Source organism: Battus philenor, unplaced genomic scaffold (assembly GCF_028537555.1).
Source record: "Battus philenor isolate CCGP_79_NKW_IND1 unplaced genomic scaffold, ilBatPhil1.0.hap1 SCAF_24, whole genome shotgun sequence".
Classification (NCBI taxonomy): Eukaryota; Metazoa; Arthropoda; class Insecta; order Lepidoptera; family Papilionidae; genus Battus; species Battus philenor.
Window position 1 is genome coordinate 12096345 of NW_027181687.1, and position 21393 is coordinate 12117737.

Below are 21393 nucleotides of genomic sequence, written 5' to 3' on the forward strand. Positions count from 1 at the left end.
ATGCTGTGGCAGCCGTTGGACCTGGCTGCGGTGTGCCCTGTTCACACTCAGCTCTCCGCATGCACCTACTTCGGCTACGTATACCTGAACCTGCTGGTGCAGCTGTTCGGAGACTCGCGCGATCCCAGCGTCCGGGACAAGTCCCACGATGACCTGGATGGAAGATTTACGGACGGTTTATGGGGCTACGAGAAATCGGAGGAGGAGTTTGACTTTGTGATCGTCGGCGGTGGATCTTCAGGCAGCGTGATCGCCAACAGGCTATCGCGGAACAAAAATTGGAAGGTCAGATTTGATGCCATACACGATGATATATTAAAGCTGTAAACTATTTAAATGGGTCAATGTATTGTCCTAAGTAAGAAAAGGACCACTATTTAGCCATTTCCGCACATGCAGTGGTAGTCGTGCAACAAAGTGCACCGCCCGCTAGCCCGCTGATAAATGCGTATGCGGCAAACAATGCGAATCACACAACGTGTTTCACCCCTCCACGGGGCATCTTCAGGAGTTATGTTACACCGATTCGTGCCAAATACAGAGTCTGTACGACTACCACTGCATGTGCGGAAGTGGCTGAATATTGGTCCTTTTCTTACTTACGATGGACTTCCGCAAGGTGTCACTCTATTTTTTTCCTTGCTCATTGTTTTTTTTAAATAATTATAGTTTACTATCTGAAATAATAATTAATTCTGATATATACCATGACGTTGTTTATTATTTCTGAAACAATTTCTTTTTGTACAGGGTGTACAAAAATAAATTGACAGTAAATAAGCTGTATACATTCACCCGTTCAAAGCTTTTACATTGATAACCAATCGTCCTGTACATTTTTAATATATCACCATTTGAGCCTTCAGCCAGTGCCAGATATAGGCTGCCATCTTAGATTTCCAATAGGTCTAAGACCCTCTGTATCCCTATTATTTATTTAATATACTGTCTCCTAACTTCCTGGCTGTTAGGTTAGCTGTTAGGACAATATATATGCCTGAAGGATAGTTCCTATTTTCAGTTGGTACATACAGGTTCCAATAAGACAAATTCTTCCACGAACGCTTGGCCCTAACCAATGTTACAACTATATGTGGTCTAATTTCAGGAAACTCCCGCCAAAGTTGGGACTGCTAGGCAGCGTGCCTTAATTCAAGTTATTATTCTTTGTCCAATGTCCCATGAGAAATTCTAACCCTTCTGGGGCATCCTGATTAGTCTCTTTTATACTGCTGATTATCGCCTTTTCGGCGAGCGGTTTCTGATCTTATGCTAGCCGTGAAATGCTAGGCGAGAAGGTTTCATTGTACCGTCCAATAATCCGGTACATTTGACATATGTCAAGCGTATGGATTATTTCAAAATTGATTATTTGGCACCATACCCACTTTATGAATCATAGCTATTCAATCCTCTTTATATTCCAACCCTATTTTAATATCACAATATATTTTACAACAAATTGGGGCGAAAATAAGTAAATTATTCCAAATTCAAAAGTAAAATTTTGTTTATTTTTTAACTATAACAGTATTTATGGCCAGACTAAGAATATTATAGGTTTCTGGATACTTTGGAACATTAACAATATACTTTTTTGTTGGATCACTGGTACAGGTGTTGCTGCTAGAGGCTGGACCGGAGCAGCCGGATATAACACTGGCACCGGGGCTGTCGTCGGCACTGCTGGGTTCCAATGTGGACTGGCAGTACAGGACCCAGCCCAATGGCAAGAGCTGCCTTGCGTCTCCTGGAGGCCAATGTCCTTGGCCGAGGTATAAGTATAATATATTCAATCTAGCTCGGGATATCGTGACTCTTTTTGTAAGTGACTCGGCACTCGGTGTTTAGCACTAATCTGTGTAACAACTCCTGAAGATGCCCCGTGGAGGGGTGAAACACGTGTTGAGTGAATTTACGGTGGCGGTTGTGTAGTTTGCATTGTCTGTCGCATGCGCATTTACGAGCGGGCTGGCGGGCGGTGCACTTTCATGCACGACAACCACTGCATGTGCGGAGGTGGCTAGATATTGGTCCTTTCTTATTTAGGATGGACTTCCGCAATGTAACGCCTGAATCCATTAAATATTTAAGATCAGCATGCCTAGCTGAACAGGCGAGGTTATACATCAAATTAACTCTTTTTGTAAGGTTTATCGACGCGGCTCGCACCTCGAACTAGCGCGTGAGACTGCGGCCTCATGGTTGTACTATCCGCTAGGATTCTGTAACATCGAATCTCACACCAATTAGTGCCAAACACAATCGGTGTAACATAACACCTAAAGATGCCCCGTGGAGGGGTGAAACACGTGTTGAGTGATTTAACGGTGGCAATTGTGTAGTTCGCATTGTTTGCCGCATATGCATTTGTCAGCGGGCTGGCGGGCGGTGCACTTTGTTGCACGACTACCATTGCATGTGCGGAAGTGACTAAATATTGGTCCTTTTCTTACTTAGGATGGACTTCCGCAAGGTAACGCCTGATTCCATTAAACATTTTGAATTAAACTAAAATCAAAACGAGCTTCCCTGTAACATATTTATTTCGTTATAGGTCTTCCACTGCTGGGCATAGGCTTCCTCCCTTCCCATATATTTCCAAAAGGACCAGTTGGAAGCCTCTATGCAGCGTCTATTATATATACGCTACTATCTGGGCTCGTGATTTAGCAATTTGGTCGATATCATACGTAGTTTCCACAAGATTGGTGAGGCGCCAACCAAAAGTATTTCTATCTTTTAAAGTATTATTGTCCCAATGTTTCCAGAGGTAGGATGCTGGGCGGCTCGAGCTCGATCAACTCCTTGGTGTACGTCAGGGGCAACAGACTGGACTACGACACTTGGGCGGCCATGGGCAACGACGGCTGGAGTTACAGAGAGGTGAGTAATTAAGAACACTGAACACTACCTGCAACGATCAAATCATCGCTAACAATATTTTTTTTTGTGTTTCTTATTTCATCTGCGATCAGTCCCAGGACTATAAGCGGATTTGTTGAGAGGTTATAGCTTTGGAAGGGGTCTCCCCGGCGGAAGACACTCCTAGTTCACCGTCTAGTCTCTGGATGTCATGGCGTTTAAGACGTTTCCTGTACTGGATACAAGTCAATTCGGAAGCCAAGTTATTTGGGTGTTTGTCTAGCCGATTTTTGTAATTATTAGATGACGCTGGATCTCCTCCTTTACTGTTTTGATCTCCAGAGCTTCGTGGATTTCAGAGTTCGTGAGAAACCATGGAGCATTTGTCATACGCAGTATGCCATTTTGCAGGCCCAGAGTTGGATCCCGTACATCCACACAAGTTTGAGTATGAGTTTGTAGATAAGGAGCTTGTATCGATAGTTTGGAGCCAACAGCCAGCAAATAGACCGGAACCGTATGTTTACCTCATCACGCTTCTTTTTGATGTGGTGTTTCCATGTAAGTCTTCTGTCCAGGTGTATTCCAAGGTACTTCACTGAGACTTTATGGGGTAAGGTGTTGTTACCCAATTGTACAGGTAAAAATTAAAAAAATGAAAATAAAAATGGATACAATATGTAAAAGGAAAATGATAAAAATGTAATATTGTAAGAAAAGTGGTGACGGATAGAAGACGATGTATGAATAGACTGAAAATAAAAGTTATAGAGTAGAAGATATTGTGAAGAAAGGAAGAAGAGAGAAAGAATACTGAAAAACTTACTTCGTAAGCCAAAACCCCATTGTATACTAAGATAGGAGAGGCCCTCGAAAAGAGCAGCCATAAAAAACATATTAGTTAATAGAAAGTATAAATACAAATACATTCATCCCTCTTAAGCTTTTACGCCTATAACCAATCCCCTGTATATCTTTGTTACCGTTAGGTTCTGCCGTACTTCAAGAAATCCGAGAGGAACATCAACGTGGAGGCTCTAGACCGTAGGTATCACGGAGTTTCTGGTGAGCAATACGTCTCCCGGTACCCATTCGTCGACATCGGTGCCATAATGATCACGGAGGCGTTCCACGAGCGCGGCCTGCCATTCGTGGACTTCAACGCAGCCCATCAGGTGTCCGCCATACAGGCGCAGGCCTTCGCCCTCGACGGAAAGCGTTTCTCCGCTAACAGCGCCTTCTTACGACCCATCCGCTACAAGAGGAAGAACTTGACAATCAAGACCAACTCCGAGGCAGTGAAGATACTTATCGACGATAATAAAAATGCGTACGGTGTTAAATATATAAAGAATAAACGAATGTACACGGCGATAGCTAAGAAGGAGGTCATCGTCAGCAGCGGAGCGATCAACTCGCCCAAACTCCTCATGCTGTCCGGCATCGGACCAAGGGAACAATTGGAGAGATTGAACATCAAAGTTATTCAGGATCTGGCGGTGGGAGAGAACCTCCACGATCACGTGACCTTCAACGGTTTCGTGATAGCTCTACCCAACGACACCGCGACACTGCGTTCCAACGACGAGGTCATTAAGGAGGTGATTGAATACGCTAGACAGGACATCAAAGACGGCCCCCTGTCGGGCAACGCGGCGGTGAACTCTGTCTCCTTCATCAAGACAGAGCCTGGTTTACCGGCGCCGGACATCCAGTATCAATTTGACTCAGTCAAGTGGAGGGAGTACATCAGAGAACCAATTGCCTACGATAGGACCAGAATATACCCGACAAGCTTCTACGACGGCCTGATACCGCGGACAATGAACCTGGTCCCGAGGAGCAGAGGCCGCTTGTGCCTCAACACCACAGACCCTAATGGACCTCCGTTGCTCTACCCAAATTACTACGAAGACGAGCGAGACTTGATACCACTTATCAAGGGAGCACGCTTAGCTCTCTCATTAGAAAACACTGCAGCTTTCAAAGCCAGAGGAGCGCATTACGTCAGGGAAAATCTCCCCGCATGCCGCGGCTACGAATGGGGTAGCGACGAGTACATAATCTGCCTGGCGAGGTACTACACCTCTACCCCGTACCACCCGGTAGGTACATGTAAAATGGGTCCGAAATGGGACAAAACAGCTGTAGTAGACCCTAGGCTCAAAGTTTACGGGATATCTGGTCTCCGAGTCATTGACGCGTCTATAATGCCCGTCGTGCCCCGTGGTAACACCAATGCACCTTCCATCATGGTGGGGGAGAAGGGTGCCGTTTATGTGATGGAAGACTGGTCTAAAAACTAAAGATATTATTTCAAATTCAATTTATAACCTTCAAAATAAAATCTGCATAGTCTAATATAATTTATTTGTGTTAAACTCTTCTGTTTTTTTACATACAGCCATCAATAACCTTGTAGCCAAATAGTCTATACATTTTGAATTAAAACCTTTTCGATTAATTTAAATCGAAAATCACATAAGAAATACGTCAAATGTCGAAGCAAGACATGGAAAAATAAAAACGTATCCTAATTAGTTGCCTGTAAGTAAAATTGCAATTAGTCCTGTATAATTGTGTTACCGTGTATTTGTATGTAATATTGTTAATTATATTTGATAATCCTTAACTAGCAAAGCAGAAAATTAAAATAATAAATTTGTTGCTACGAGATGCTAACAATATAGATGTAAAAGGTATGTACAATTCTCTATGCACTTATTTCAAAAAGCGCCATCTATGGACTGGACTTTGTACACAAAACAGTAAATACGTAATGTAACTACTAGCAACATTATTGTAGTTTTAATTATAAACAATTTAATTTCGGAAAAAACTAAGATAAATATTTTTAGAATATTTATCAAGATAATTAAAGACGTATATTATTGTAAAAAAAATTCTAAAAATAAAGAAAAAATAATTCGCAGCCGGTAGGATTCGAACCTACGCTCCCAGAGGGAATCTGATTTCGAGTCAGACGCCTTAACCACTCGGCCACGACTGCTACATGTTATATATGTGAATTTTTAGGTTAGCTTCAATTTACCATTGAATAGATTTTTTATGTTAATGATTTTTATGATGATTTAGAATCAGTAAAATATTCACTCGGACTTCAGTGAAGAAAATAAAATTCTCCGAGTGAGTCGAAGTAAAGTAAATATATATATATATATGTGTGTGTGTGTGTATATATATATATATATATATATATATATATATTATATAACTGGTATTTTATATTAGAAATGACGCGTACAAAATAACACCTTTGAGATATATTTAAGCCAAAAGATTTGTATTTTTATTTGCAGTAGCGCCTCCATGTATCGCTTCTTATATGTTATATATAACATATAAGAAGCGATAAGGTACGCTTGTGTAATAAAATCCCTGAACAAATTTAAATTTATCCGCAGAAGAATTAAAACCGTATGTTAAAGCGCTATTGATAAAGCAAATTATTGTTCAAAAGGTTATATAGGAGATAAACTTACCTGAGATTACCATTATGCTGCTGTACATATTTAAATATTCATGATAATAAATTCTTGACTTTTCAAAGGTACAAAGGCAAAGCCTTTTAGATATAATTAATATTTTTCTAATTTTTACGATATTATTTAAGTAGCTTGTTATAAATTGTGTTAGCAGCGTTTAAATTAATTTTAGTAGAGGTTATTATTTATTGCAAATTTAAATTTGATATGCTCCCGTTTGTAAATTTTCAGTTTTTGTTGATTTACATTTTAAAAATTATATATATAAAGAAAAAAAATCCAAAAGATTTTTACAGGGGACACCCGGGTTTGAACCGGGGACCTCTCGATCTGCAGTCGAATGCTCTACCACTGAGCTATATCCCCGTTGGGAAATTGATTTAAAATATCTAATATATCATGTGATGAAATTATTAAAAATAATATTTTATTAAATTGTATTAGTATTTTTTTTTATTTTTAATAACTAGATTTGAATTGCAGTACCATTTGAAACGAATGGAACGATTATAACTGAATTTTTATTTTTATCTATCTTCAAATATCAAGAAGGGTTATTACAATTAACGTCAGTTTTTATATCAACAATCATATGAATAATTCTCATTAACATAAATTCGTTCCTCCGAATGTAGTATATCAAAAATTATCTAGTATAGTAAACAAGTTAGGCTCTAATACTCAACAAGTTAAGTAAGTTGTGGTTACAATAACTTAATAATGCTTTTAAATAATAAAGATGTAACTTACTAAGAAAATACTGGAGATAACATGTATATAATTTGTTACACAATGATTATGGTTTACAAAAATTCGTGGTTTTAGTGGTCAAACTCAACGTATTGTTTTCATTCAACAAATTCAAAAATTACTTGTAATATCGAATATTTATGTATAAAAAAATAATTTAATTAATATAATTAAAACTACTAGGCAATATTTTTTAATTATACATTTCAATTTTATGCAAGAAGGGTTGCCATATTGGATATATCGTATTTTGTATTTTAATAATTTATCACAAAAAGTGACTCGCCCCCGGGTGGGCTCGAACCACCAACCTTTCGGTTAACAGCCGAACGCGCTAGCCGATTGCGCCACGGAGGCCACAGAGAAAAATATTAAATTATGAAATTATTACATATACATTATTAATTATTATAATATATATTATGTAAATAACCTTAGTAGTGTTATTAAAAACGTATTGTCAGCAATTCTGACGACATTAATCCAATGATTACAATACATTTCTAATATAACAGTTAACTGAGAAACATAAATTCGACTAGATTTAATCAGCCGGTTCTATCAACAAATCTGTTATCCTTATCATCATCACTTTTAAACCGATTGAGACCCCTCGTGATTGCTACTAAAAACCTTTTAGTCGATTCGGAGCGATTTGTCCCGTCTACTGCAATTCCAGATCAGCAATTCTTGGAACTTTGGTGAACCAGGTTCTTCAGTTGACCTCCTCATTTCTGATTCGGTCTCGCAGTGAAGTTCGAATCGTATGTTAACTTTTGCTTGATTATAAGTAACTTTAATTGTAGCACCTCCATTATTATTCGTAAGTTTGCATCTAAACGTACGAATAATAATAATGAACGCGAAAACGTGGTAAATTATGCAGGACCATTATTGAACGAGCGCGCTGCGAGCGCCTTGAAACAAGGAAAACGATGCTAATTCACGACAAATTGGTTCAATCATAACGAATTAGTAGAAACGGCTGCAGCGTTTAAAAAATTCAGGTAATTAAGTTAATTTAACTTTTAATAACTTAAATCTCAATTTTGCGATTTTGAATTTATATTGATGAAGTGTTTTTAGACACAAATTTAAATTTAAGTTATGTTTATAGATAAGTAGCAATTGTTTTAACTTAATAAGTTTTAACGTAAAAAAAGACATACCGTCTTCAAATACATTTTATTGTTTTGTTTTTTTTCTAATATATAAGATATCTATTGGTACGCTTTTTGTGTAATAATTTTTTACATACTGCTATATTTTGAAAAATATTCCCCTTTTAATAGACGTCTCTCAACCTTCTTTGCAAGTTAATGTCACAAATTCGGTTCTTAGCTGAACGCTACTTATTTAAAGAAATATTTCTATTAAAATTTTAAATATTTAAACCCTATGGTTTCAGAGATATCGTGCTGAGTAGCATTAATAGAAATCATCATGTGCAAAGAAAATCGATAGATGTCGCTTCGTACAGTTATGGCAATGAAAAATAAATGTGTCAATATTAAAAGAGAGAGCTAAAAATAACCTAAAATAAATTTGTATTGACGAACAATATAGCTTTGATTATAATCATATATCGATAATATAAGTACTTCTTCTTTTTCTTCTTTTAAGCTGATAGATTTTTTTGAAGGAATGCGAAGGTGTGGTCGTAGCTAGTATTAGGTATTATTACTTAGTAGTTAGTATTGAGTTCACTTTGACCCTGAAGGGACCTGGGTAATATTTTGTGAAAAATATGGAAGCCGGAGCGTTCCACATTCAGGTTTTTGTTCCAAGGAAACTAGTGTTGGTCAGAGCCTAACTTCCTACACGTCTTGTAGTGAAAATACAGCGAATTCTACAAAATGAATTCTGAAAAAAATTAACATACTGGCTGCTCGCTGACGGTATTCAAGGCAGTTCAAGAAGTTTTTTCTTTCTTGTTTTCCCACTGTAAGGCATAGATCAAGATGATCGGACCAGCGCTGCATGTATTGGTTTTCCGGCACCCTCTGTCATCGGTCCAGCTAGTGGGGGGTGCATCCAAGCTGCATCCAGCGGCTCTTTAACGGCCACCAGTGGCACGAGCTGCAGCTTGATTCTTCAGCGAATCTCATCTCATCTCTCATCCGATCTCGTGGAAAGCTCTGAGCATAGACCTCGTCATTGTTCTTTATGTCTTTGAGTCTTATGATGTCCATCGCAGCAACCACGTCTCGGATCCGTATGTCGTTAGAATATTTTACGTAAAAGTAATTATTGATAATCTACACTTGTTTTATTACGTCCGAATTGTTTTGCTTAGAGTAGAATTTTCTAGAAATGAAAATCAACATAAAGTCATATTTAAATTTATTTTACTTCTTTTAATTTGTGCATAAATATGAAATATTCTGTAATTAAATGTTGAATATTTATTTCAATTTAATTATTAATTATCTTAAATTCGTAAGTGTAACAAAGAATTGGCAGAAACATACCAAGTCCTTGTGTATCTGTGTTTCATTAAAATAATTTTGTTACTTAGTTATTTAAATAAAAATGAGATTAACGAACAAGAAAACAATAATTACACATGTAAATTATTCAGTTATATTTCTTTGGAAATCATAGTTTTATTTTTCGTAGAATATTACTATATGGGAACTTAATTTGATTGAAGTTGCTACTAAATTACAATTTTCTGAAGACATATGACAGTATAAGTGATTTGATACAATAAATGTTATAAGTATTAAAAAACTGGGACTAAATTTAACTGATCAATAAATTTCACACTTGTTATAACTCCCGTATGGTCTAGTGGCTAGGATACCTGGCTTTCACCCAGGAGGCTCGGGTTCGATTCCCGGTACGGGAAAACACTTTTTGAGTTTTTTTTTTGAAATTTAATTTATATATTAATATAATTGTTAATTTTTACATTATAATACATATTAATTTTTGTTTTGTCGACATTTAAACTAAAGCAAGAAATTCTTTAACACTAAATAAAGTACTTCATAAATATATAAAAGATTTTAAATTATAGATTACTTAAAACTATACAGTCTAGTGTAAGTAATATCTTTATAATGTCGGGGTATTAAATTTACGAACTTCGGGTTCAAAACTACTAAAAAATATGTATAAAAAGTTTGTCAGAAGTGGGATTCGAACCCACGCCCTCAGAGAGGACCAGAACGCCCGGACCCACATCGTGGGCAAGGTTACCTTGAGTCTGGCGCCTTAGACCGCTCGGCCATCCTGACATATGTGTGGAGGTTCGAAATAATGGTTTGTGTTAAAAAGAAACCTTAATAACGTTATTTACTTATTGTAAATGTAACGTTTATTACACTATATCATTTATATACCAAAAACTTTAAAATTTAAGGTAGCAGTATAGAAATATTTATTAATCAAATCAACAAACTTTTTCGAAGAATTCTACTATTCAGCTATTAATATATATTAATATTTATTTCAATAATGATCTCAAGTTGGTATCTTATATAAAACATATAATAGAAATAATAGATGATGTTGCATGAATATTTGATGCAGTTTTGGGCGATAAATGTATCATATATATTCATAACACCCGCTTTAGTATATGTACATAAAACTTGTTTTATATTATTGGAGCAATTTTTATTGTATTAAAATCATCTATTAGAATTAAGATCCCTGAAAACTTATATACATTGCAATAGTATTTTAATGTTAACCTAGATGGCGCTGTTACAAAATGTTGTTATCAAGTAGTCTTTTAATTTTGTCTACTGTAATAGACAATATTATCTGAAGGTGTATCTAATCGTTATAGATTGATTTGTGTTAAATATATAGGCCAGGTAATTATACAATTTGTTACGTATTTTTTTTAAACGATTGTTAAACGTTATTTAGTAATTATTTTTAATTTTTCTCACCTCAGAAATTTAATTTATATTATAAACCATATCTTTATTTCAGAATAGTACTTTTAACAGGAACAAAGGCGAAGCTTGGACTATATTTACGTGGGTAAAACCGTATTTGCTAGGACTTTGTTTTTATTTTCCAATGTACACAAGAGATTTTTCTTACCGCATAGGCTTTGATTCAAAACATCTACACATGATAGATCCTCACAGTAGCATTAAGATGGGTTTCTGGGAGGATGTAAACAAATTTCAGATCTTCCACTGGAGAAATTTCATTTAAATATTAAAAATATTTTGTTGAAAAAAGTGTGTTATTTTATACAAAGATACTAACGTTAATTGTAAAGGATTAAATATTGTTGGTGCTCAATAGGGAAGCTAATTATTGTTGTGGAGGCATAGAATAATTATATTTGTAAAGAGTAACTGTTGAGTTTTTTGCAAGCTCCTCTCAGCATAACTGTCTTCCAAGCGGGTAGCTAGCTGAGCTAGATGGTGGTAGCTTCCTGTAGAACTAACAATGATAATATTTTATATTGATAGACAATTTGAAAGTATTTATAACAGCCTATTTGTGTAAAGTATGTTTTGATTTTGAGACAAGCTCTTTTTTGACATTCTTTTTGAGGTTGAAAAGTTATGAAATTAATTATTGTGACAATATCTGTAGGCCTCAACAGGTTTCTTTACCAAAGCCTTTAAAGGAAGTTTGTTGATTACTGCAACACAAAGTAGTTTTTTGGTAATTTTTTTTGTAGAAAATTGTTTTTATTTTTTTTAAATGTTGATATCTTGTTTTTGTTCTTTTTCTTTTTTTATTTTTCTGTTAGAGTGTATGAAAAATAAATGTATTGAAACAGCACAGATAAATAACAATATTTAATTGAATAACTAACTACTAAATTTTGTCATCTTTTTTAGAATCTAACAGAGTAAAAATAAAAATTTATTTATTTAGTTTATTACATTGAATAAACTTTTCTTCCTGAAACCCCATTATGTTTGATTTTGAAAAATATATAAAGGTAAAAGTAAAATACAGAAATAAAAAACAGTAAAAATAATACAATAAGATGAATTAAAACAATTTTAATAAGTATGCGATAAAGTTAATTGGCAAGTTGAAGTAGCAGTGGGTAGACCCTATAGTAGATAAGATGGCCACCAGGGCCTTAAAGTTTTCAAGTGGATTCTTCAGACCAGAATGTGCTGTGTGATATGTTTACACATGCGCTTGATGAGATCATCAGAAGATGCTAAATGCGGGAGGCTTCCTATTGGAAATCTATGGAGGAGATTTCTATAAATTAGTGAACATGATCAAACATCAAAATAAGTCCTTAAATATAAAAGTATTTGTTAAAGTATAATTGTTTTCTTAGTTAAGTATTAAAAATGTATGACCCTATAATGATACTAATACTTATTGTTTACCTTATTTAAGGTGACACAATTATAATTTTGGCAATTTTAATTAAGTTTTATGTTACATTACCAATAACGTAATGCGGTAGAATTTCCACCATTATTTCGAGAAGTACTTTCTGGATTGTTGGAACCAATACAAATTTTACAGCAATTTAGAGCTGGTGAGTGTCAGTACTTGTAAAAACTGCTGTGAGGACTCTGACTATTAAGTGTTGCCCATTTTGTAAATGGCAATTTTTACTTGCTATACTGCCATAGCTATTTAAAAATTATAAGAGATTCATTAAATATATTTGATATATGTAATAAAATAATACGTATCTGAAAACATAACAAATATTATTTTATTCTATAATTTCGCAGTCATCATCGTCCACAAAGCCACCGTTCAGAGCGTCATTCAAAATGTCACTTTTTTTCTTTTTTAATTCACTGTTAATGAACCTTCGTTTCTCTTCCCTGCATTTATGCTGCGCCGCTCTCTCCGCCGATGGCCGCTCCGCCAGACCTTTCGTGAAACTATAGATAACTGTGGTAAAGTCCTCCTCAATAAACGCGAGGTTAATAATTGGACCAGTTTCGACAGTGCACAAATTCTCTTGCATTTTGTTTATAAAGTCCATACTAACATCGAAACTAGTGGGCACGGGAACGTATATATTAATCTTTTCATTTTTATTTGGCCTCGCAACAACATACAGGGTGTCAACGTCTCTGTTGTAACAGTATTCAGTGTCGTACATGAGTTTTTCATCTAGTAAATAAAGATATAATTGATATGCCAAAGTGATTTTAATTTCTGAGTCACAACCGAGAGACTTCATGTCTTCTTTTATTTTAGTTTCCACTTCCATATTAAATCTTATCACAAGAAATAAAATCAATCGATTTTTTTTTATTATTATTCTAGTACAAAAGTTTGTTTACATCGAATTCAAATGTCATTTGAAGTGTTCTGTTTGACATCAAAAGCCAATGTTGCAATATTTATTAATTGGGAAATAAAGATCTTAATATATTTCTGTGATTATTGTAATGGTAATCAGATTACTCAAATGATATTAGTAAAAACGAAGAATTTTCATTTAATTTTTACCCAAAAATTTTTGTAATACACAAATTCAATAATGTAACAAGTTTTGATGAATTTATTATCCGATTTCATTAATAGTTCGTTGACAAAATTATTTTTCTATATTCTTTTATTTATTAAATTGGAACGTGTCCGTTTTATTTTATTATGCATTTTATGACTATGAATTTACTTACGAAGTAGTAATTACATTAAATAGTATTACCAAAAATTACATTTGTCTTTCTCTAAATTGCAATCCTTATGCTATATGATTGCATAAATGAGTTTATTTTCCTGGTTTTGTTTCTGACCATAAATGATGTTAATGTTTTTATTTGCTATCTACCAGTTTCTTTTTATTGAATTATATTTATTATTACTATATACATATTTAGATTTTCATCTAAACTATTCATAGATTTTACATAAATTGTACGCATATTTTTAGAGTCTTGTTCATAACCTGTAGGCATCTTACTATACCTACATATTATAACCGACTATAATGCATGCATTTTCGATTGTTCTCAAAAGTAGTAATAGCTGAAGAAATCCGAAAAGTAGCATATGGGCCCGACTAAGAATGAGTAAAATAGTATTACAAAAAAATAAGACGTTATTTCAATTTAGTTACTACAGTTGGACTTACAATACATCACCGTCATCGACGCATCTGACATGGGAATCCCATACTAGAGCTCTCTATATTTACGTCGGGGGAAGAAGAAGGCTCTACAATATTTTTTGCCTTGTGATTGGTTAGTCTTAAGAATTGAGCCAATTTTGATTAATATACACACTTCAAATTTAGATTTCGTGTTGTCATTACTTCCACGTCTTACTATGAAGAATTCCACACTACAATAATATTAAAATTTGAAGCATTAAATATGGTAGGGAAAAAAATATGAAAAATGTTCTAAATTGTTACATAAATAGAAAGTTTGTCCCTAAATGGGTTAAATTAAACGCAATATATTAATTAATATTTTAATATAAATTAATCTTTAATAATGGTATACAAATCCACTGAAAAAAGCAGCAGAATTTATACATACGACAGTAATGATGAAGTGAATGAAATCTCACAACGTAAACGATCAGACATTACAAATGATTAATGTGAATGACAACAATATAAAAACATAAATAGGGATGAAATATTATCAGTCAATATATTACAAAAAGTATAAAAACCTAATTCCTAGTTTTCCTCTACATTCTATTGCGTAAATAGGCTTTATATTTAACATTATTTATCAGTAAGTGGCCACTAACCTTAAATACTAAAAAATAATCGGTTCCTATTTTAAAATAGGCACCAAAGGTGAAATCAAGTAAAGAGTTATCTATATGCAATTTACAAAATTTCACCAAAGCTACTGGTAAGCTCGACGAGCCTATACTAATAAATATAGATGTGGTAAATAAGTAGATAAATCAGCACAGTTACATCTACAAATTGACACTCCATTACGTTCACTATTACATTTATTCCACTACGAGTTTTGAACACAGTCTTAGCACCATTCTAGAATATCACACTATGAGATGGGTTTCTTGGTTTTTATACATTTCCCTCTGAAGCAAATTTCTGTTTCGTGTGATATTTCTGTTGACATTGACGTACTGACTACCTTTAAAGAATCCATGAAGGACGATTCAGAAGACGTTTCAACAACCTTCAATGCTGGTTCATTAATTTCCTCGGTTTCTTCCTTTTTGTTAGATCCACTATCATTCAAGTTGACAGCAGTAATCTCTTCCGGTATATATGAAGTTTCGGTGGTTATTTTTGATTTAGGCTGCTCTGTTGCAATGTCATCAATTTTTGAGTTTGTTTTTATCGCTTCGTTTTCGTCTCTTTTGGTTTCGTTTTTAATTATTACATCTGTGTCACTATCGGGTGATGTGACTCCAAAAAAGTAATCCATTAGATTAAAACCATCGGACCTGTCGGCAGCTGAACTGGTTTTAGTAGTTGATTCTGTTACTGTAGTGTATTGAGGGCTGTCGTCGAAAGTTGGGTCGGGAGAGCCGGTACCTAAATCCATTTCGCCGGGATTGGAATCCGTTGACTCTTTTGGCTTATACGCTGTTGTAGTTCGAGAATAATCTTTAAAAGATTTCGTATAATCTTCTGCTTTAACAGTAAGTTTGGGAATATCTATATCAGGCGTAATTTCCATTTCTTCGTTGTCAGTTTCAAAAAGTTCCTTGATAAATTGATAGGAAGGTTTGTAAGTAGTGGCTGTCAGTTTGGAATCGTAGCTGTTGGATTTATCGTGACTAGTTTTAGATCTGATGGGTTGACCCAGTCGGTTGACCTCGCTTGGATAATATTGAGATTCGGCTACTTCTATGGATTCTGTAGTTGCAGGACGAACTTTAACTTTTTTCCAAAATCCACGACGATGGGTTTTACGGTCCGGTTCTTTCTGTAAATTTGAGATTAAAATTAAATAAAACATGACACGACATCTAGGTATTGAAGTAACTATCGAAATGCCTGTTTTATGCTATAAACCTCAATTAAAATATTTTCACTTATTGGTATATATATTTTTATTAAGTCATTTTATTATATCTTTGCGTATTTTTTTAAAAATCGAGAATAAAAATTAAAACCAGTACAGCGTTTTCTCGAGTGACCATATTATCACAGAGTATTTAACAAGTTACGTTATTAAATATAGTGTATTTAAACGTTTTTGCAAACTCTTACATGAAAACTTCAGATGATATTTATAGACTGAGAATGTAATTTGTCGCTAAATGCTTCGTACAGGGTCATTGATGGTTACTGTTATACAGTAAAGCTTATTTGCTGTGCTCGTGTGCATAGAACCCTCTAACAAAAATTAACGGTTCCTTGACATAATAAAAACGGTGATATATTAAGGAAAAGCATTTTCATAATTTTTTACTATATATTAAAATTAATCACGATTTAGAATCTTTAACTGTAGACTGACCTACCTATCGCATTTCCATAGAACGAATATAAATTAATGTGACATATTTCAGAGTGGTCACTTTATATATGGGTGATTGGAAATAGGTGGTGCAAAAGCTTCAAAGTTTTCTGCTGTTTAATGATCACCCGTTTAAAGCTTTTACATTTACAACCACACTGTATTTAAAAGTAATAATATATATTTTTAATAGTTACCTCATTCATTAGCACCTCGTGTTCTGACGTAGCCGTTGTAGTTATGATCTCCTGGAAGGGAGTGGTTGATCTGGAGTATCCATCATCTGATGATATAATTTTCTCTGGTGGAATTTCTCCAATTTCGCCTCCTTTGTGTTTCATTACATTTTTATTATATTCATCCTCGTCTTGCTCTTCTAGATTTTTCATGACTTCTTCGAGCATACTTTCAAATGTTGACATCGTGTCTCCGGCTTCACTTTTAGTTATTCTACTTTGTTCCACTAGAGCTTCTAATGTCGGCGGAATGTCTGGAATTTTTTTTTCTACCCTATTGTTAGTGGCCGGCGTGACGGAAATAAGAATGTTGTCGTATTCATTTTTTGCGGTTATAATGTCGAGTTCGTGGTCCTTCGCTGAAAGATTGGTGTTGGGCACTTTTGTTTCATCTACTATATCATTCGGATTATACGGCTTGAAAGAATCTGTAGATATTTTTGGTGACCACCGGCTTGAATCTGGTACAGCGTAATTAGGTCTATGAATAGAGTAATTTAACTCTTGATCTTGGGACTCTTCGGATGCAGGATTTTTGTTAAACCTTTCAGATAGCCGAGGCCTTTCATTGTATCTAGTAGGTGTATCTTGCGCTACAGATGTAGTCGCTTCTGTTTGTGTTTCAGGCTTCTCTGATGACTTTTCTGTTGGGCGGCGACCCCTGAAACGATTTTTAATTTCATATGTCTTTTTACTAGTCGATGTTTCTGTGGCTGACGTCGTGTATGCGGGCCGTCTACGACGGTAAGGACTGCGTCTTGTAGTCGTAGTAGTACTCGCAGGTTCTGTGGAAGGTTCAGGTTTGTAAACTGGATGTCTGTAATCCTGAAATTCTGGTCGAGAATGGACTTGCTTTGTTTTTAAATCAGCTTCTATTTCGTCAATTCGCATAGTAGTTCTGCGTTTATCGAAAGCTGGCCTATTGGTTATTGCCTGAACTGGCCTTCTTCTGTCTAATCTTGCTCTTGTTATATTGACAGAGCCTGGATGATATTGCCTAATAACTCCCGGGCGCACGCGTACTCTGTTGTACGATGGGGTAGTTTGCACTATGTTTTCGTCTTGATTTGATTGTTCGTTATCTTCTTCGATTGCAATATTGCTATTTTCTATAATTGGTTGTGTTACCACTTCTTCTTCTTTAACACTATCATATTTATTAGTTGCTGAAAAACTTTGTTCGTTTACTTCTGTTACAGTTTCAACAGCAGGAGCAGTTACTTCTTCTATTTCAGTTGGTTGCAAAGGAGTCGTTTGTTTGATATATTTTTCTTCTTCCATTACTTCTTCAGTTTTTGGCCTCGTGTTTTCGGTTGCAATAGTGTCTTTTGTTAGATAAATATTTTCATCACTATGAGAGGATTGAGCATTTGGAACATAAGATCCTGTCGGGGAACTGATTCCGTAGTCATTTAAATTTTTATTTTCACTATTCGAAATGTGTTCGGTTACAGAGAATTTTTCGTAGCTGTATGCTTTTTCAGTGTCCTCAGAGGGATTGCTACTTGTAGATGGAAGTCTATTAGTTGGCTCAGTAATAGCTTCTATATCAACTGTGCTCATTCTTTCCATGAGTGTAACTGGATAATTTTGATGTAGAACATCCCTTTGATAAGCGAGATCGTTTTCTTTACTATTCTGATTTTTGGAGCGCTTGTCGTAAATATCGTCAGCATCCGATGGCCTATAGTGAACTCGTCCCCTTGTCCTTGTTCTAGTGTATTTAGTGGTGGACTCGTATGATTCAGCTGGTTTTTTAGAAATGTTTTCTGTTGTTATTTTATTAGATTCATATCTTGGTCTGGTAGGTAATGGCCTTCTTTCTCTAAGTGGCCTACGAGTTATAGCTGTTTTCGTGGAATATTCTCCGTTATCAGGTTTGACTGTATACCGTGGGCGACCTCTTGTTCGGAACGGAGTTCTTCTCGTGGTAGTGGTGGTGGTGGTGGTGGTGGTGGAGGTAGTTTGAGTCGATGGCTCAATATCGTCAGTGTTATAGCTTGTTTCATATTCGTTATAATTTGTAGGTCCTGTAACAGGGACATGATTTTCTGAGGAGTCAGATGGTAAAATATGTTGTGGTTTTTCGTCGGTCAATATTGTTTGATATTCAGTTTGTTCAATTATATTTCTGGGAGAAGTAAGTTCATTGACAGGTTGTAAGTCCTTCTGAATAATTGGACTGTTTACTTCGCTATACTCCTGTGTTACCGTTGGTTTTGGTGTCTGTTGGTATGTATTATCGTCACTTAGTCTTGTATTGTGGACTTCCGATTCGTAATGTATTTCCGGGGTATAAGCTTGTAAATAATTTGGCGGTCGTTGCGAATATTTTATTTGAGGTTTAACAGTTTCTTGAGAGGTAGAGACTGGGATCGGGACCGAGACGTTGTTTACGGCCGGCTGCGCAGATGGGACATGTCCAGGAGTTGCATAGTTTTCTTTATATTCGTCGAAAAAGTTTTGATATTCAATTGGCGTACTGAAATGGAACGCTTGGTTGATTGAATAAGGATTATGTGTTTCTAGTAATTGGCTGGGATACGTAGAAGGCTTTGAAGTAGTAGTAGTCGTGGTTGTAGTTGTAGTTGTAGTAGTAGTTGTGGGCTTAGTCGGGGGTACTGTTCGCGTTGTTGGCGGATTACTATACGTTTGGACTGGTTGCGGGCTTTGGTAACTAGGTCCTGATGGGAAATTCACGTAATTAGATGGATTGAATTGATTCACAGCATTGTTGAGGAAATAAGAAGTTGCTTTTGTTCCTGTTTCAGGTTCCTTTTGCGCTCCAAATGAATTAACTGTCTGTTGTTCGAAAGAATAATAATTCGGTTCATATTTAAATGGAGCTTTAGGTTTTGGTGAAGCAGTAGTATAGTAATTGATTCTTGGTTTTTGAGTTTCCAAATTCTGTTCTTGTCTCGGTGGAGATTGGTTATACGTGTAAAAATTTGGTGAAAGGTTTGATATAGAAATTGAGGGAGGAAGCGTTGTAACTTCTTTGCTGATTTGTGAGTTAATAACTACGGATCCCACATGCGGCGAAGGAAAAGGTATTTTAGCAAATCCTTGTGGGGTATTGTAGCTTAATGGAGCTACAAAGAAAGGTAACTGTCTAAGTTTCTTTTCAGTATTTTCTATATTTGACAAATAGGGCAATTCAAACTTAACGTAATTTTCAGGTGGGTTTAAGGTTGATGGACCTATGAATACTTTAGGTGCGTTTTGTGGGTTAACGGCGTCTAGTACGGCGATAGTGTTTGCATTCTTCAAGGAGTATAGAACGTCTCCAACTTTTACTTGTTGGTCTTTTCTCGCTTCTTGTGTTAAAAATATAGCTAAAGGCGGTTGATGTGCTTTGAGTTTCTTTGGTTTAACGGTTGAGGAAGATACTGTTGGAAATGGTGATGACAACGTTGTAAATTTAGGGAATTGGTCTGCTGTACTAGTTTGTGCATTTAAGGTAGTCAGGTACTCTTGTCTAGGATTTAAGTCTTCTGAGGTTTTCGATGGTTGCTTTGGAAAGTCTTTGAATGGTTTGTTGGCAAAAGGAGTGTTAGCAGGAACTTGTCCACGAATTTGATTGTACAGGTCTGTATTGATAATCTGCGGGGTAGCAACTTGATTCCGGAAATTAAATTGGCCTGAATTCAGTGATTCCAGAGGAACATAGAGTAGTTGAACCTCTTCTCTTTCCACTTTGGCTTTATTTTGGGAAGCTGGTTCAGTTTTAACACCATCGTATTTTAATTTTTGTAACGACTGTGGCTTTTTAGTAATGAAATCATTGCTAACATTGTGCATTTGATATCCGTCATAATATTTCGACACTTCAGGCTTCAATATCGGAGATTGTGTTACAAAACTTTGTATGGGCTTGAGCGACTGACTCGGTTTAGGAATACTCTCCAGCTTTATTTGTGGGTTTAGTAAAATCTGCTGAGGCTTGGTCTTTATTTGTGGGATACCATCAAAACTCAAATGTGGCGAGACAAATCCTTGGTTCAAAGGAAAGTTTGGTTGGGATAGTCCGAAACGGATGCTCTGTCCAAAACCTTGCTCCGTTAAATAGTTTTGAGGCGCCGAGGGTACTGAAGGCAATGATTGTAGATACAATGGTCTACTAGTCGGGATATTAAAGAAGGTTCTCGATGGAATCGAATCTTGGCTGAATCCTTGATTAAACGAAGCTGGTCTTGAAAATCCTGGAAACGGTTCAGACAATATTCTCGGTTCAGCTACCGCTTGTCTCTTCGTTTGCGGTACATCTTTTTCTACGGGTCCAGGTAAAGGAACCCAGTCGCTAATATCTGCAGTGTAAGAGCTAATTTGGCGAGACCATCTTGTCTGCTCTTTTTTTGCCCATGTCACTGTTATGATCATCAGTAGACACGCTACTATGTGTGCGGTGTGACGCGCCATCTGAAATGAAACAATCTAGAATAAGAAATGTATTTTAGTTATACACTAGATGGTCCGATGAAGCAGTTAAGGTTGGATGAAGTCACAGGATGCAGACTGCGTAATACAGGTCATTATGACTTTATGAGAAGCCTATTCCTCGCTGTGGGAACCTTTCGCCTTATATGATGATGATGATAATGATTTAAGCAATTCTTTATGTCATTTGTAAAGTTGTATGAAAGTACTGCAAGGGTGATG

General features: G+C 35.7%; 3 protein-coding genes and 5 non-coding genes across 8 annotated transcripts in view; 2 read left to right on the forward strand and 6 right to left on the reverse strand.

Moving 5' to 3' along the window:
* Positions 1-5171, forward strand: LOC137924542 (glucose dehydrogenase [FAD, quinone]-like). Its single transcript, XM_068767932.1, has 5 exons — positions 1-129; positions 193-285; positions 1618-1775; positions 2772-2886; positions 3855-5171. The coding sequence occupies exons 1-5, from the start codon at positions 1-3 to the stop codon at positions 5169-5171; spliced, it is 1812 nt and encodes a 603-aa protein (XP_068624033.1).
* Positions 5172-5793: 622 nt separating this feature from the next.
* Positions 5794-5875, reverse strand: TRNAS-CGA (transfer RNA serine (anticodon CGA)). Its single transcript has one exon. It is a non-coding gene; the product is annotated as a tRNA-Ser (tRNA).
* Positions 5876-6665: 790 nt separating this feature from the next.
* On the reverse strand, positions 6666-6737 carry TRNAC-GCA (transfer RNA cysteine (anticodon GCA)). The gene has a single exon. It is a non-coding gene; the product is annotated as a tRNA-Cys (tRNA).
* A 667-nt stretch (positions 6738-7404) lies between these two features.
* TRNAN-GUU (transfer RNA asparagine (anticodon GUU)) lies at positions 7405-7478 on the reverse strand. The gene has a single exon. It is a non-coding gene; the product is annotated as a tRNA-Asn (tRNA).
* Positions 7479-9900: 2422 nt separating this feature from the next.
* Positions 9901-9972, forward strand: TRNAE-UUC (transfer RNA glutamic acid (anticodon UUC)). Its single transcript has one exon. It is a non-coding gene; the product is annotated as a tRNA-Glu (tRNA).
* Positions 9973-10250: 278 nt separating this feature from the next.
* Positions 10251-10363, reverse strand: TRNAL-CAA (transfer RNA leucine (anticodon CAA)). The gene is made up of 2 exons: positions 10326-10363; positions 10251-10295 (listed from the first exon to the last, which is right to left on the reverse strand). It is a non-coding gene; the product is annotated as a tRNA-Leu (tRNA).
* Positions 10364-12650: 2287 nt separating this feature from the next.
* LOC137924710 (uncharacterized) lies at positions 12651-13375 on the reverse strand. Its single transcript, XM_068768128.1, has one exon. The coding sequence runs from the start codon at positions 13300-13302 to the stop codon at positions 12793-12795; it is 510 nt and encodes a 169-aa protein (XP_068624229.1). The 5' UTR covers positions 13303-13375; the 3' UTR covers positions 12651-12792.
* A 1359-nt stretch (positions 13376-14734) lies between these two features.
* Positions 14735-21393, reverse strand: part of LOC137924576 (mucin-3B) — a 59018-nt gene continuing 52359 nt past the window's right edge. Inside the window, exons 2-3 of the mRNA XM_068767970.1 lie at positions 16696-21153; positions 14735-15961 (exon numbers count right to left, since the gene is read on the reverse strand). Of these exons, the coding sequence (XP_068624071.1) occupies positions 15068-15961; positions 16696-21153 (5352 nt within the window). The 3' untranslated portion in view covers positions 14735-15067. The remainder of the gene's footprint in view (positions 15962-16695; positions 21154-21393) is intronic.